Here is an 18,012-nt window from a genome sequence, read left to right on the forward strand (position 1 = left end):
ACTCGAAAGAGTATCCAGTACTATCCACCTCACCAAATCAGGACATTCTGTTGATTGAGCCAGGAAGTATCCTACTATTTTATTCATTCTTGGAATATGGGCATCATTAGCAAGGCCAGCATTTATGAACCCTCTCCACTTGGCCCTCAGAAGGTGGTGGGGAGTTGTCTTCTGCAACTGCTGCCACTCATGTGGTGAAGGTGGTAGGTTGGGACTTCTGGAATCTTGACCCAATCAATGACAAAGGAACCGCGATATATGTCAAAATCAGGATGGTGTGTGATTTGGAGATGAAGGTGGCAGTGATGGTGTTCAAATGCACTTGCTGACCTTCTCCTTTGGGGTGACAGGAGGTCACAGATTTGGAAGGCGCTGTTGAAAAAGCCTTGGCAAGTTGCTTCAGGGCATCTTATACATAGGACAGCCACATTGCACCAGTTGTGGAGTGAGTTGTTATTTTAGGTGGTGGACCGGCTGCCAATCAAGTGATAGCTTTGTCCTGGATGATATTGAGCTTTTATAGTGTTGTTGCCTTGCGTCCATCTGGCTAAGTGCAGAGTATTCCACCACACTCCTGACTTATGCCTTGTAGGAGAGGCTTTGGGAAGTTAAGAGGTGAGCCACTCGCTGCAGCATACCAAGCCTCTGACCTATTTTGAGTTACGGTATTTATGCCACCGATCCAGTATGAGTTTCTGGCAAATGGCGACTCCCACGACACTTAAGGTTGGGGATTTGATGGTGGTGATGCCATTGAATATCAAGGAGTGGCACTAGACTGTGTCATGTTGGAGATGGTCATTGCCTGGCCCTTGTGTGACATGAAGGTTACTTGTCACTTATCATCCCAAGTCTGAATGTTTTACAGGTCTTTTGCATGCAGATATGGACTGCTTCAATATCTATGGAATTGAATATTGACCTGAAAAGTGGGATCGTCAATGAACAGCCTCCTTCTGACCTTATGCTGCAGGGTTGGTAATTGATGATCCAGTTGAAGATGATTGGGCTCAGGGCACTGCCCTGAGGAACTGCTGCAGCGATGTCCTTGGACTGCGATAAATGGCTTCCAAACCTGCAACCAAATTGGTACTAGCTATGACTCCAATCAATGAGAGTTTCCGTTCACTCCCTCCCACCAAGCTCCCCCCTGACTTCAGTATTACTAGGGCTCCTTGATGCCACATTCAGTCCGATTCTGCTTTGATGTCAATGGCAGTCACACTCACCTCACCCCTGGAATTCAGCTCTTTTATCCATTTGCACAAAAGCAGTGCTGAAACCTAGTGCTGAGTGGTCCAAGCGCAGGTTATTGTGGCTTAATAACATTACGAGCTACTAAATCTAATTCACCAAGCTATGCATTCAGAGAGTTGCTTGTTTTGCTTTACTTTCTGCATTACTTTTCTGGTCACATACTACTTTAATGTAAGAGTCTTAGAAGCTATAAAAAAGAATAGAAAACTTCAATAACCCCAAAAGCCCTTTGCCTTTAGCAGTCTGGCTCTGAATTCTGATTAAGAGCAGAATTTTCACCTCAGTTTGAGAGACAGCACGTAACTTTGTGCTGCTGGCCAGCATGCTGGTTTGATGCACCAGCTGGTCCCTGAGCTATTTTGCTGGAGGCTGGAGTGGGGGGGTGGGTAGCTTATTAAGCCAATTAAAAGGCCAATTAAGGACATGGATTAGAGGCTGACTGGAGGGGTCCACTGCTCCAGGGAGACTCTGAGGCCTACCACCCTCCCCCCCAACCTGGCTCTACCTGTGGCCACAGGCCACCTTGAAGAGGAGTTTCCCCTCCACAATGGCAGCCTAGCACCTATGGCCCTTTTTTAATTCAAATATTTTTAAAATTGCTGAAAGGGGGCCTCAAGATGCCCTTATCTACAACGGCAGCTCCTTCTGTGCTGGAGGGACTCCCATTGGTCCTCCAGCTTCAAGAACCTGCCCGCCGTCCTTAATTGGACAGTGAAAATGGCCCCTGGTCACTAGCTGACCAAAGGCAAAGTCACTGTCAAGCCACAGTGCAGGGTGTGGGCACCCCAACCCTAAAAATAAAATCCTGTTCTAAGTATCACTTATGTCAATGAGGACAAATTTTTCACAGCTTTTGCATCATTACTGATTAATTTCACTGCAGTATGCTTTGTAAGAATCAGAATTCAAAAAGAAGAGAAAACTCATATTTGAATTATTTAGTTAGGAGCTCATGGCCCAATAAAGAACCTTTTATTTCAGCGAAAACATGATTAGTTAGGGTATTGGTTGGAACATGTCCTTGCTGCCCAGGAATACAGAGGAGCTGTGCCCGTGGCAGCAGACCATTGGCACGTGCTCTTGGCACTTGGAGCAAAGAAACTTCTACAGGCACAAAGCAACCAGGAGCAGCTTTAAAACTGTCTGAAATGACATTTTACTGAGATTTGTCCAGTGCTGGGAATTTCCTTAGAGCTGCACCTTCTCCATAGTAGCCAGAAGAGGGACATAGAGTATGAGAATAGATTCGTGATTAACATAAAAGGGAACACAACAGTGAAAGGGAGGGGGTCAAAGGAAGGGTGAAACTATTTAGGGGCCAAATTCTAGTGGGGGAACAGGGCATGGCTGAGGTATTAAATGAGTACTTTGTAACTGTCTTTGCTACAGAGAAAAATGCTGCCAATGTAGCACTAACGGAGGAGGCAATAGCAATTTTGGATAGGATAAAAATAGATAAAGAGGTTGTACATAAAAAGTTGGCTGTGCTCAAAGTAGAAGAGTCATCATTCCAGACAGGATGCATCCTAGGGTTACTGAGGGAAGTAAGGATGGAAATTGCGGAGGCGCTGACCACAATCCTACAGTCTTCTTTGGATAGTGCCAGAGAACTGGAGGATTGCAAATATTACACAATAGTTCAAAAGAAGGGAAGATAGATAAACCCAGCAAGTGCAGTCCAGTCAGCCCTAACATCAGTGATGTGGAAACTTTCAGAAACAATAATCCAGGCCAAAATGAAATGTTATTTGGAAAACTACAAGCTAAGAAATGAAAGTCAGCATGGATTTATTAAAGAAAACATTTGACTAACTTAATCAAGTTCTTTGATGAAGTAATGGAGATTGTTGATGAGGATAGTGCAGTTGATGTTGTGCATGTAAGCCTTCAAAAGTTGTTGGACAAAGTTTCACATTATAGACTTTTTAAAGTCCATGGGATTGAAGAGACAGTGGCAGCATTGATACAACATTGACTATGGTATGGAAAGCTGAGAAGCACATCATACAAAATGAGAGTTACTGCCCTTGACTTTAAGACAACATTAGGCTGAATGTGGCATTAAGGAGCCCTAGTAAGATTTGAAGTCCATGGGGATCAGGGAAATTTCTCTACTGCTGGAGTCATATGTAGCACAAAGGAAGGTGGTTGTGGTTGTTAGAGGCCAATCATCACAGCCTCAGGGGTTATTGCTGCAGGAGTTCCTCAAGGTAGTGTCCTAGGCCCAACCATCTTCAGCTGCTTCATTAATCGGGTCAGAAGTGGGGAATGTTTGCTGGTGATGGCACAGCGTTCAATACTATTTGTAATTCCTCAGATACTGAAGCAGTCTGTGCCCATATGCAGCAAGACCAGGACAACATTCAGGCTTGGGCTGATGAGTGGCGAGTAACGTTCATGCCACGCAATTGGCAAGCAACGATCATCTCCAACAATAGAGAATCTAACAATCTCCCCTTGGCATTCAATAATATTAATGGTATTACCATTGCTGAATCCCCCACTATCAACATCCTAGAGGGGGTGGGCAGTGGGGAGGGGGTGGTCTCCATTGAACTGAAACCTAACTGGACCAGCCATATAAATACTGTGGCTTCAAGAGCAGGTCAGAGGCTAGGAATCGTGTGGTGAGTAACTCACTTCCTGTCTCCCCAAAGCCTGTCCACCATCTACAAGGCACAAGTCAGGAGTGCGATGGAATACCCTCCACTTGCCTGGATGAGTGCAGCTCCAACAGCGATCAAGAACCTTGACACCATCCAGGGCAATGCAGCCCACTTGATCAGAATCCCATCCACCACCCTTAAACATTCACTCCCTCCATCACTGACGCACAGTGGCAGCAAGGTGCACTGCAGCAACTCACCAAGGCTCCTTCCACAGCACCTTCCCAACACACAACATCTACCACCTAGAAGGACAAGGGCAGCAGATGTATGGGAACACCACCACCTGCAAGTTTCACTCCAAGCCCCACCCCATCCTGTTTTGGAACTATATCATGGTTACTTCACTGTCACTGGATCAAAAACCTGGAACTCCCTTCCTAACAGCACTGTGGGTGTACCTACACTACATGTGCTATAGCAGTTCAAGAAGGCTGCTCACCAACACCTTCCCAAAGCATTAGGAATGGCAATAAATGCTGGCCCAGCCAGTGACACCAAGAATAATAATGCCTGCTCAGGGTCTGTGAAAGAGCTATCCACTGAATCCCATTACACTGATGATTTATCACATCCTTGTCCCTCTTTCAAATATTTATCCACTTCTCTTTTAAGCAATTATGGATCCTGCTTCTATCATTGTTTCTGGTGGAAGATTCCATGTCCTAACAATGCTCTTAGTAAAAAACATTTTTTCCTGACCTTTCTCTTTAACAAGGCTGGTCGCAAACCTTCGGCCTTGTGAGCCGCCCACCCCATCCCACCCCAAATATTAACTTTCGAAAACGAATATTGTGCATTAGTATGAATAAAAACTGCACTTATAATTACAGTTTATTTTACACGAAAAAGGAGAATATTATGATACTGATCGTACATTCTCATTGTTCTATACTTTTCACAGGATACATACTCAGAGAGAAATGCACATTGTAATGTGTAATATGGCTCATATAATGTAATACTATGTGTTCCTGTAACAGTTACTAGATGATTTTATTGCAATGTACACAATCAATAATCGTTATGATAGAGTGGGTGAGATTAAATTACACTCTTTAATATTATTTACTGGTTCGTAATTTTTGATTAGTCATGTAGATGTACCAAGTTATAAAACCTTCGTGTAAACAGAGAGGGATATAATATGAAATTTTGGGAAAGACTGCAATGTAAATACACACGCTATAAGATTGGTCTCATCGGCAACCTTGTAAATAGGGCCCGAGCCATTTGCTCACCATGCAAACTTGATGCTGAAATAGGGTGCATCCAAAGCATCCTGCAGGATAATGGCTACCCTGATCAAATCATTTCATGCTGTATATCACGCAAACTCATGAACGGGACTAAGGCAATCATTTTGGTCCTGAAAAGTGCCCAGTCTACCTCAGATTACCCTGGAAGGGCAAGGTATCTCAAAACTTTGAGCAACAGGTGAAGCTAGCTGTTTCACGCTGCTGCTATGCAGTAGCAACACGTGTGGGTATTCGCCACTAACAGGGTGCTGCCGTCAAGCCAAAAAGACGTACTGCCTATCACACAAATGAGTCATGTGGTATATGAATTTCAGTGCCAGTGTGACGCTAGGTATGTAGGCTGTACGTCCCAAAGACTGGTGAATCATATCAAACAGCATGTCCCAGTCGCTGTTCGCAATGGGCAGGGTACAAAAACACAGCGTCCAAAATTAGATGTGATTCCGCAATTGGTCAGCATTTGCTAAATAATCCTCACTGTGCTAGGAATTATGCTGACAACCAATTTAAGATTGTCAGTTAGGCTTGCAGCGTGGCACATTTGTGTGTCCTGGAAGCTACCTATATTAATACACAGGGCCCTGTTCTTTGCAGACAGAAAGAACATGCACACACATTGTGTCTGTTTCAGCTAAACAAAATAAATGACAGCCATTCGCTGACTCATTCCTCAGGGCAATGCCTTGACAAATCAAGGTCAAGTTGCCTGGTATAAATTTCAAACAATTCTTGGCAGTTAACTGTCAGTAACCATCACTGGTGCATCTCCATGGCAACGCGACTTGCCAACCAATCAGCACTCTCGTCACATAGAGTATAAGTTGCTGTTTTCCTCTTTCCTCTTATATTCCTCTTGCGAGTGTCCTGATGAGTGCAAGACAAGGAGCTTAAAAATGTCTCTTTTTTCAACATGGACATTTAGACAAGGGGCAGAATTTTCCATTTGATGTGTGAGGGGCGGGCCCCGCACATCCCCGCGTAAAATGATGCGCGGTGACGTTGGGCGAGCGTCCCGACCTCACTGTGCGCTATCGCGATATTTCGCTGGGTGGTCGCGCAATGAAGTCCAACGCGCGCCCGCCCTTAATTAATGGGCCACTTAAGGCCCTTTAGTCTTCAACTGACACTGGTTTTTTGGTGCCCGTGCGATCTTCGGGTCGGCACACGGGCGCAACAGGCAGGCGGGTAAGAGACATTTCTATTAACCTCATCCACAGACGGGTTAAGAGAGCTCAGTGGGGTCATGAATCTGGTCTGTGAAGTATTTATTGGAGAAAGTTTTTTAAACTTGCCTGTGTGATCCGCAGTACTTCAGAACGCCTCCCAGCAGCTTTTTCTGGACTCTTGACCTTCAGGTCAGCACTCTGCAGTGAGGAATCTTTTCCATGCCTGTAGCTTTCAGGAAGCCTTCCCTTAGCCTGGGTATGGGACCTGATCTGTCCACTGGAGGCAGCTCCTCTGAGGAGGAAGGGAGGGCTAGAAGGGGGAGGATGCCAGGAGGGCACATTCAGCTTCCAGGGGAGCCACTTTTGGGAGTACAGGCACAGGCACAAGGGGCGCAGGGCCAAGAGGTAGTCCAAGGTGTAAGGGGCCACAGAAGATGCCACTATCCTGCTGCCAGGGTATACAGGTGATGAAGCAGTTACCTCAATATGTCTGAGGTGCAGTGCCGAAGGAGGATCCATCTGTCAAGGGGGATAGTCAACTACATCTGTCAGATGATTGCGCCAGTGATCTCCCCTAACTGTGTGGGTGGACACTCCATGCCAGTGGCTCTGAAGGTCACAGCTGCCCTCAACTTCTATGCCCCTGGCTCCTTCCAGGGCTCGGTGGGTGATTTTTGCGGTGTCTCCCAATCAGCTGTCCACACTTGTGTCAAGCAGGGCACAGACACTCTGTTCAGGCGTGCACTGACCTTCATCCACTTCCATTGGGACCAGGCAAGCTAGACACAGCGAGCCAGAGGCTTCGCGATGATTGCTGGCTTCCCCCGTGTCCAGGGTGCAATAGACTGTACACATGTGGCCATCAAGGCGCCAGCAGGTGAGCCCGGTACCTTCGTCAACAGGAAGGGCTTCCACTCCATGAACATGCAGATAGTGTGTGATCACAGGATGCTGATTCTACAAGTCTCCGCCAGGTACCCAGGCAGCTCCCACGACGCCTACATCCTCAGACACTCCCAAGTGCCAGGGCTCTTCAGTGCGCCAGCCCAGCTGGATGGTTGGCTGCTGGGTGACAAGGGCTATCCCCTCAGAAGGTGGCTCATGGCGTCCCTCCGCCATCCAAGAACAGAAGCTGAGCAGCTCTACAATAGGAGCCACACCTCCACAAAGGCTGTGGTGGAGAGAACTATCGGTCTTCTCAAGATGCGCTTCCGATGCCTGGACCGTTCAGGGGGCACACTCCAGTACCCCCCAGATCATATCTCGGTGATAGTGGTTGCATGCTGCACTCTCCAGAATCCTGCGCTGGAAAGGGGGGATGCAGAGGATGATGAAGACATCGACGCAGTGTCTGTGGCTGCACACGATGAGTCCAGCAGTGAGTTCGAGGATAAGCATGCGCAGGGAAATGCTGAGGGGTTAGACGCTGACCCGGGACTACTCCAGGGAGGCTGTGACACCCGGGAGACTTTAATCCAATGAAACTTCAGCTAGCACAACACAGATGGATCACCAGGACAAGCCTGGGCTGTCGCCTTGATACTCGACACCTAAGTACAAAATCTGCCAGGTCAGCAGCACTAACTAAGGGCCTTGTACTTAAAGATGAATGTCCGAATAAATACTCATGACACTTTTTTTAAACATACACATGCAGAAGAAACGAGCCACCCTCAGCCATGGTCACACATCTGGCATTTAATGTGTGAATCAGAAGTTCTCACAATTATTAAACAATAGTGTAAACAATCCAAAATAAATCATAAGGGCCTAATCTCGGGCCAACACAAAAGCATCAGTGATAAACCCGTAATGTGCCTAAGGTGCCTTATGTTTTCGTTCCGTGTGCTACGTCTTGGTGCTGCCCCATCACTCGGAGTGGCATCTGAGACAGCCTGCTGACTCTGCTGTCCTGTTGGCCTCGGTCGTCCTCTGGCCTGTGGAGCCTGTGCTGCTCCCGCCTGGGAGGGAGCTGCCTGTTCCGCAGCTGGCATCTCCCCAGTCGTCGCAGCCTCACCGGATGATATGGTCACTGGGAGAGGGGCAGAGGAGCTGCCACCCTCATCCGGAGTGCCCTGAGAGGAGCCCGCAGAGATGACAGGCAGCTGCTGCACCGGACCTCCCTGCTCACTGTGGATGGATGTGCAATGAGCTGGGAAGCTTGATGCTCATACCATCTCCCACACTGGCACTGACCAGCTGAGGTCATTGCCGATGTGAGGGCTTGCTGGTCAGAGCGCATCCCCAGGAAACCCTGGGGGGTCTCCTGGAGTAGGATCTCCACAAGAGTCACCACTCTCTCCATGGAGGACGCTTGGTGCTTGGACATGTGGCTCATTGCTTCGGCGATCGTCCGTGTAGACTCCTCTGCCACGGAGACCATGCCAAGCACAGCCTCATGTATCACCCCCAGATGCTCCCGCACACCCGGCCGCATTTCCTGCTGCTGCTGCGTCGCGGACAACTCCAGAGGCACATCATCAGGCACTGACTGAGCATGTGCCTGGTCCCCAGCAGTCCTCCGACTGCTGGCACCATGGGCACTCTCTGTCTCTGCCAGCTCCTCCAGCGAGTGTGAAGTGCCCTCACCGCTGTGCCCCGGGACACTAGCCGATGTTTGAATTCCCACCAAGGTGCTAGTATCTGCGCTGGCGCCTGCCTGGCAGAAATGGTGTGACGCTCGTGAGGCTTCAGGGCCCTCAGGTATGAGAGGGGGCATCTGCTGCTCCTCCTCCCAGCTGTGCTCTGATGATGCTGAAAGGAAGAACAAGGACAGTGGATCAGTTAGCATGCACACACTGACAAACTTCATGCCTGTCCCCCTGGCTCATTATGCGCTCAACCTTCCAGAACCAATGGCCCAGCAATGTTGAAACAATAACTAATTTAACAACCATCAGTGCTATGGGTGTTGGGAGGACAATGCGGACCTCAATGTTGGCTTTAAATACCTGGCCGTGCCACCCCAGCCTCACCGACACCAGTAGACCTGGGTGCATGGTGCCTCTCCAGCTCAAGGGCCTCCTGCTCAAAATGGCTTAATATGGAGAGCTATGACTGGCCACCTCCAGTCCTCACACGCTCGGCCAAGTTATGAGCATTCTTCTCCTGAAAAAGAGAGACCATTCATTAGGGCAAATTGCACATGGACTTTGTTCGCACACGCCAACCAGAGTGGCATATCAGGCCTCCAGTGCCTCCTCACCCCACTGCTGCTGACCACTCAGACCAAGATGCTAGGCCTGCTCCCCACCCCCCCAACAAATGGACACATGCTGCGTACATCACATTAGGAACCACACGGTATTTCCTCCCATAGCAAGGAGGTGCAAGCACATGCAGCATAGAGGGCAGCAGATGGTTCTTTGCCATGACACCTTGAGGCTCCCCTTCCACCATCTCATTACCCTGAGTAGGACATGTCCTGGAGTTCTGAGTATGTGCCTAGGTGCAGCTCCTCCAGGTTGCCCCCAAACTAGTCATGTACGAATAAGAACAACACATGGTACGGGGGAGATCTCATCTCCTCATGACCCATTCAGGCTGACCTCAGCATGGGCACTATCTGCTTGACCACCCAGCAAAGGAAAAATGCCCTAAATGATTCAATGCAGTCACGACAGTAAGACTTGGTGAGGGGGACCTCAGAGGGTAAGGCTACCTGCTGGGTTAAATGCCCAATGCCAAGATGGTCCTCATCCTGCCAGGGCACAACAAATCGTTGAAGCGCTTATAGCACTGAATCCAGGTGTGCCGCACCACGTCGCGGGAGCTCACCACCTCCGCCACCTCCTCCCAGGCACGTTTCGTCATGCGGGGGGGGCCTCCTCCTCCCATCTTGGGGGACCAACACCTCCTGCCGAGCTGCCACCTCCTCGAGGGGGGCAGCAAGGTAGTCATCAGAAAAATGAGGGGCGCTTTGGCCCCCTGCTGGCCTAACCTCCAGCCTGGCCTGCACACCCAAACCCCTCTGGTGCGACCTAGCAGTGGCCATTGTGAGCAGCCTACAGAAGGCTGCCAGGTCATCTTTTAAACAGACTGCTGGGTCAACATTGGACCCGGCGCTCTGGGCACGCCCGCCACTGCCCGCAACACTCCCGCTATCCACGGGAGTTGGTAAATACGGTGGGCGGGCCTTAATTGGCCCGCCCGCGTAAAATGGCGCCAGCAATCGGGTCCACATCCGCCTGCACCCACTCCCGCTCCCCCACCCCAAACAGAAAATCCTGGCCAAGGAAATCTATATGTATGTCAGTATATGTGGATGTATATCAGTAGATCTAGAAGACCTATCGCTCCACTGCTGAAGCCTGTTTACTTATGCAGTTTCATGAATAGGTAACTCAGTTTTTTACCTCCCTCCCAAACTTTGCTGCTCCTGGTGACAGCACATTTTGCTGAGTGGTTACACCGGCCCTACTCTTCATACTTTTGTTGGTTATTTTAGATTTATTCTCTCCCGTGATTGGTTCACTGGCATTGGGTTGGATTGAAGCCTGCCACCCATCGTTGCATAACCTATTTCAACCTCAATCGCAAAAGATTTTTAAAATATACAGATCCTTGAAAGGGATAGCCTTTCATGGCCTAAATCTGGGCTGGAATTACAATGGCCACTCTGTACCAACAAAGCAAGTGAGTCATGAAGATTTCCTGCAAGTCCTCTGGTCAATATTTCTTCTGAAATGACAAGATGCATTGCAACCACTTCCCTGACTGTGTACGTTTGTTTTAGTAGTCCTTTACTGATGTGCCAGATTTGGGAGGAATCATATTTTACAACTCGTATGGCTTGAATTGCTACATCCCTGTTGATTTTGACTATTTATTGAGCCATTTTTGACAATTAGCCCCATTGCCTTGAGGGTAATTTGTTACACTCCTGGATTTTAAATGCAAATTTACTGGTTGGATTGTTTCTCAGCACTTCAGTGCATCATTCAGGGCACCCAACAGTTCAGCAATTGCCACTTCTGGTTGAGTTTGCATATGTGGAAATGTGATCTGGTGAACAGTTCCTGTTCTCAACAAGACTTTTATTTTGGAAGGTTCAACATGCTGTTAAGAGGAACTCACTGTAAAGGGAATGAATGTGAGTGACACAGGTACAAATAATGGCTTTGTTTATCCAGACTCTGCCTGCTTTTAAATGCCTTTCAATTCTGTGTGGGAAACACAGCAGTACTATTCACCAAAAAGCCAGAGGATAATTTTTTCCTCTGAGTGATGTGAAGTAATGTTCCTGGATGCTGAGGACTGAGGCTGTTGCCAGTTTAATGAGTGCAAGGCATCTTTTCAGTACTAAGACCATGCTGCAGTCAGCAGCATAATAAAAGTTCCACTGTCACTATGACTCTTACTGTATTGCCAGTATAATAACTCTATTCTGTCAGCAGAGTTTAACTACCTCTAAAGCACCATATCACACAAATGAAAAGAGGCAGTAAGCTGAACAAAGAAATTCTGTTACTTCATCTACAAAAAATGCATTGCCTCATGTGGATGGAAGTGTAACCTTTCATCTGACAAAGTAGAGCCCTGCCAGTTCGTTTCTTTGTAATGGTGTATTTTTCATTGTTAGAATATTAGGAAAATGTTTGGCATCATTTAGAGGGGATATCACTGCAGGCACAACATACACTCTGAATACAAATGCTTTGCATTGCCTGGCACAGCCAACAAGCAAGGAAAATTCAAGTGGAGAACAAGCAAAATGTAAGCCACGCATACGTGAACTTTTAAATGGAGCCGCTATTTAGTCTGTGCAAGTTTTATATCAGGAATGGGATCAAGAATCAAAGCATCAAGAAAGCATCAATGTTATACAGCTCCAATGGATCCACAATAACGTCATTATGAGTTATTGCATAGAATGGGAGGCTAATTTGGCAGTAATCCCATTTTTGGTGAGATTACTACAATTTGCAGGTTTTTTTCCAGTGAATTAAGCAAGCCATTAATAAATTAATACACGATGAATAACGCACCAGTTAAACCAATTATTATGCATCACAGGCAATTAAACTAAGCCAACCACTCACTTACGGTACTTAATACTAGTACATTGTCTTTGATTCCTGCCACAAACTCCATTCCCTAGCCATTGACACCATCCCTCCCTCTAACAACTACCAGACCGTTAGCAACCTTTGTATCATATTTGACGGTGAGCTGAGCACATACCCATGCCATCACTAAGACCGCCTTTTGCTACCTCTGTAACATTCTCCAATTCCACCCCTGCCTAAGCTTATCTGCTGCTGAAACACTCATCCATCCCTTTGCTATTTCTAGGTTCGACTATTCCAATGTACTCTGGGCCGGCCTCCCACCTTCCATTCTTCAGAAACTTAGGCTCATCAAAATCTCTGCCACCTGCATCTTAACTCGCACCAAGTCCTGTTCACCCACCACCCCTGTGCTCGTTGACCTATGTTGGCTCCCGGTTAAGCAATGCCTTGATTTGAAAATTCTCATAATTGTTTTCAAACCCCCCCATGGCCTTGCCCCTCCTTATTTCTGTAATTTTCTCCAGCGCTACAACTCTCCGAGGTACTTACGATCCTCCAGTTCTTGTACATTATGCATCCTGAATTTAACCACTCCAGCATTGGTGGCTGTGCTTTCAACTGCCTGGGTCCTAAGCTCTGGAATTTGCTACCTAAATCTCTCTGCTTGTCTACCTCGCTTTACTCTTTTAAGAAGCTTCTCAAAACCCTACCTCTTTGACCAAGTTTTTGGTCACCAGTTCTAGGGTGGAATTTTATGCTGGCGGGATTTACGGTCCTGTCGAAGTCAATGGACTTTTGAACTCCTGCACCACCAACACCACCACCACCACCCCCCCACCCCCCCGGCGACAGGGCCGTAAAATTCTGCCCCTGATATCTCCCTAAGTGTCTCAATATCAGATTGTATTTGCTAATGCTCCTGTGAAGTGTCTTGGAGCATTTTACTACATTAAAGGCACTATATAAATGCATGTTGTTGTAATCTTACGCTTAGAGATATGTCCAATCATGAAGAAAATATTACAGAAAAGTTAAAAAGGCCTAAAAATCAATACTAATGCAATTTTTTTTTTCAAAAAGTGCAAAAGGTTTGTATGTGCATTGGTAGAAATAGAAGTTGCTAGCTCAGAGTTTATGCAGATGGAGTGAGTTCATTCCCAATGAGAAGGTGTTACTGTACCTGCTGCAAACGTCTTGGATGTACACTTGAAATGCCATAAACTACAGGGTTAAGGACCAAGAGCTGGAAGGCAGGATTAGGCAGGATAACTCCTTTTCAGCTGGCACAGACATGATGGGTCGAATGGCCTTCTCCTATGCCATAAGTTTTTCTATGCTTTTCTCTGTAAGAACGGAAACTAGACGATAACATTATGAAAAGAGGGCTGGGGAGTGGAAGGACAGAGTGTTGAAGGTGGAAGATGGTATACCTTTCAAGAGGGGAATTGAATTCTTGGCACACAGAGCTATTGAAGGGCATTATGAATAAAGTGGGGTAAGGACATTGGGAATGAGCTCATTGGCTCTTTCCTCTGTTTCTAGAGATATCGGGGCATTTGGAAGTAGAGGGAGAGGGAAGAAATTTCCTGAAATCTGGATGCGGGTTTTTTTCTCTGCTTTGCTCTTGCTTTCCCCACCCTGATCCCCAGCAGTTAGCACTTCCGGAGGTGAGGAGAGATGGGAGATGCGATGGTGCATGAGATCACAGCGTCTGAAGGAGAGGGCAAGCATTGATAGGCCAGATAGCCTTTTTTACCTCACCTGTTGTATGGTCCTGGCAAGAACCCGGGGATCGTTTAAGAAATAGCTCAATGCTTTACGGGGAAGATTGTTCATTCTGGGAATCTGGAAGATTGAGATAAAATGGGCCAAAGGGCTTTCTTCATCCCAACGCACCCTATGAACTTGCAGCAGATCATCTGCAGCTTATCTTCATTCCCAGCCTGTGAAGTAACACAGTGACTAAACTTCCAACTGACAGAAAGACATCCAAAAATAAATTAGACTATTATTCCAATCTACTGTATCAACTCAGTAGTTCATATAGACTAATATATGGTAATAAATGCAAATGAACACTAACAAATAATGTATGGTAGAGGTGAAGGTGAAATACAGAGTCACGGAGACAGATGGTCATGTCCCTGCTCTATTTGTTTGTGGCGATAGAGCTATCCTGAGTTTGATGTTTGACTGCCAGTCCGGCCTCTGAGTCAGAATGTCATGAGTTCAAACCGCACTGCAGCAAATAATCTAGGCTGGCTCGATCCTCAGCAAAGCTTCCTGTACTCCACCCAACAAAATAGCTTTAATCTGCCCTCAAGGGCGGATATTTAATTCATAAATGCAAACATTCATACAGCCTCTCTAAATGATTGAGCAAATATATGTCCTTTTTTCCCCCTCAACATTTTCTCTTTAGTCCTCCCTGCTGGTACTTGCTTGTTGACCGGTCTTTGGTTTCCCACTCACTTGGCTAATCTTTAGGTGTGAGTGTAAGACTGTGGGTGTTAACAATAGGGGGCATCACAGTCATGCCTGACCCTATTCCCATTGAATGTCCACACATGTTCATTTTCAGCAAGAATAATTGGATTATGATTGAAAGCAGGAATCCTGGAGCTTTAAATCGTAATTTTATTGTTTTCAAACTCGGAGCTGATAAATGTGCTTCACACTCATTATTAACGTGTGAACTTTTTGCTTGTTTGTGCTATTTTGAAGAAGCTTTATTTGTTGTCAGTATGGCATCCCCCAACCCAAATATATTGCCAGCACACAATCCTTTTTCAGCCTCTGCTGAAACATTGGAACTTGACATCCTGAGGCCACAGGATTTTCATTGTCCTGTGTACGTTTATTCAGATAAATCTATCTTTCCTTTTGTGTGTATGATCCAAATGTTGATGCTACAAATTGAAGCCATTCTGAGAATGATGAATGCCATTTTGCATCTGTCCATCAAACTGTGCAGAACGTGTCAATCCCAAATACAGCAAGACGAGGGAAAGTAAACAAAAACAGAAAATGCTGGAAAAAACTCAGCAGGTCTGACAGTATCTGTGGAGAGAGAAAAGCAAAGTATCGTTTCGAGTCCGTATGACCCTTCTTCAGAGCTCTGAAGAAGGGTCATACAGACTCGAGACGTTAACTTTGTTTTTCTCTCTCCACAGATGCTGCTGTCAGGCCTGCTGAGTTTTTCCAGTGTTTTCTGTTTTTGTTTCAGATTTCCAGCATCCGTATTTTGCTTTTATCGTGGGAAAATAAATGCAGGACCTATTCAAATTAGTGGTCATATTCTGTGAAACATTTCTTGATTGTTAAGCATGAGATAAATCTGCAGTCATCAAAGGGATGGAACAAGAGTCAACCTCGAGACTGGTCTGAGAATCACATGACCACGTATTGAACCATTACCAATCTATGGAACTACCACCAATCTGTAAAAAAAATATATATTTGGGAGACTTGGAAGATTGCCAAAGTTACAAACTTGTTCAAAATCAAGGGAAAGGACAAATCAATTAACTACAGGCCACTAAGCCTGCTGTCAGAATTGAGAAAATTGTTAAACTCTGAGACAGTGGGCGAGATTTTAACTATTTCAAAACCCACTCACTTAGTTAAAATCGGGCCTAGATATTAACAAGATAAAATTGCCATAATTAACAAAAAGAAAGCTGGCAGAGCAGGCACTGTGGGCTGACTGGTGGTTCATGCTCCAATGTTCCTATCTCTCATTTTGATGAACACAAAATTTGTTAAGACATTTAACAAAATCTTAGCAATTAGTGATATTAATTGAGGTCTGACAATATCCATGATCTCTGTTTTAATAAAATGCTTAGAAATCTTATTTGTAGAATTTCCAATAAGCAAATAACATGCAATAACCATTGTCCCTGTGAGTTCAGAGTAACTTTCGTTTTTTACTATTTGGTCTGCAGGTTATTCATTCCGATGCGTATTACTGTAAAACTATCCTCGATGATAACAGTTCCTCCGCCCTCATCATTCTCGGCTTTGTCCTAATGTCCCCCCTTATTGTGATTGCCATGGTGACCTACTGCAGTGTGGCACGCCGTCTGCACCTCTTCCTTTGCTTCGTACCCTACTCCCGAGCCGTCTACAAAGGGATGAAGTGGACTGGGCACGACTACCCCAGCTGCTGTTGCTATGGAAAAGAATGGGACAGCAATTTGAAGGCTTGGGTCTGATCATGCTTTCGATGATCTGAGTGCACTGCAGGCTGTTGCTGTATTTGTATAATAACCTTGCTCTCCATCTTCTGTCGCCTACATTGTGAAATTATTGACAGTGACATTTTGATATTGAAATCGAAACAGTGATTGCTGGAAATACACATCAGGTCTCCTCAGCAATTAGAGTCATTGAGTTATAGAGCACAGAAACAGGCCCTTCGGCCCACTGTGTGTGTGCCAGTCATCAAGCACCTATCTATTCTAATCCCATTTTCTAGCACTTGGCCTGTAGCCTGTAAAGGGAAAAGGCAGGTTGATGTCTTAGATTGAGATGTGAATCAGAGTTAAATCATCATTTTGGAATGTTGTGTATTTCCAGCAATTACAGCCTCCACCCCACCCCCACCCCACCCCCACCCCACCCAGACCCCACCCCACCCAGACCCCACCCCCTTAATCCTATCATTTTAAGTAGAAAATATTTATTGTAGTCTCTTCAGAAGGGACCAGTAGCCTCATGCATCTTCAAATATATTTCATTGCTTTGCTGAAACTGACACTCCACACCTATATTATAGACATTTATCTGCAATGATATGTTAATAATCTCACATCTTAATCTGCAAATTTGTCACACAGTATTTTCTTTGCTTTACTAGGATGTGTGCATCACTGGCAAGGCCAGCATTTGTTGCCTATACCTAATTGCCCTTGAACTGAGTGGCTTGCTCAGCCATTTCAGAGGGCAGTTAAGAGTCAACCACATGTAGGTCAGACCAGGTAAGGATGAGCAGATTTCCTTAAAGGGCCAGATGGAGCTTTTGCAACTATTGATGATAGCTGTCTTGGTCACTACTACTGAGAATATCTTTATATTGAGTTTAAATTCCACCACTTGCTGTGGTGGGATTTGAACCCATGACCCCAGGACATTAGCCTGGAGCCTGTGGATTACTAGTCAAGTGACATTAACACTACACCGCCATCTTGAGAAGCACCCTCCCTCTAGCAGAAATACTAGCAGAACTAGCTCTGGGAAAGTTTTATTGTAGTATCTAGAGCTTGGGCGTCAGTGATCACAACAAGGGGTCCAATCACTGGGAGGGAAGCAGGTTAGGTTGGTGGAAGCTGCTGAAAGGAAGCATGCCTGCTTCTCCTGGGCCACAGGCCATGCTGGACAGCGACTTAATCTCTTCCATGCAGCAGGTCTTGCCTCCCTGCCAGGTTAAGTTTAAAATGGAGATAAAAATCTAAGTTACACCGCCTCATTAACAAATACAAATGAGAAACCCACAAGCTGGGAGCAGATTGATTGCCCATCTCTGTTATAACCAACAGCGGGCATGTTCAAGGATGGTTGGCTTCAGGTTTAAGGCTTTTTAAAATAAATTATTCCATCCCACCCGACCCAAAAACTCCCATTTCTTGGGGGTTAAAATCCCCCTCATCAG

General features: G+C 46.1%; 1 protein-coding gene across 1 annotated transcript in view; it reads left to right on the plus strand.

Annotated features, from left to right (window-relative positions):
- tmem88bl (transmembrane protein 88b-like) overlaps positions 1-16,935 on the plus strand; it is a 42,674-nt gene extending 25,739 nt beyond the window's left edge. The window contains exon 2 of the mRNA XM_078559249.1: positions 16,307-16,935. Within this exon, the coding sequence (XP_078415375.1) occupies positions 16,307-16,576 (270 nt within the window). The 3' untranslated portion in view covers positions 16,577-16,935. The remainder of the gene's footprint in view (positions 1-16,306) is intronic.
- Positions 16,936-18,012: the final 1,077 nt, after the last annotated feature.

The sequence above is a fragment of the Cetorhinus maximus genome, chromosome 15 (assembly GCF_964194155.1).
Source record: "Cetorhinus maximus chromosome 15, sCetMax3.hap1.1, whole genome shotgun sequence".
NCBI lineage: Eukaryota > Metazoa > Chordata > Chondrichthyes > Lamniformes > Cetorhinidae > Cetorhinus > Cetorhinus maximus.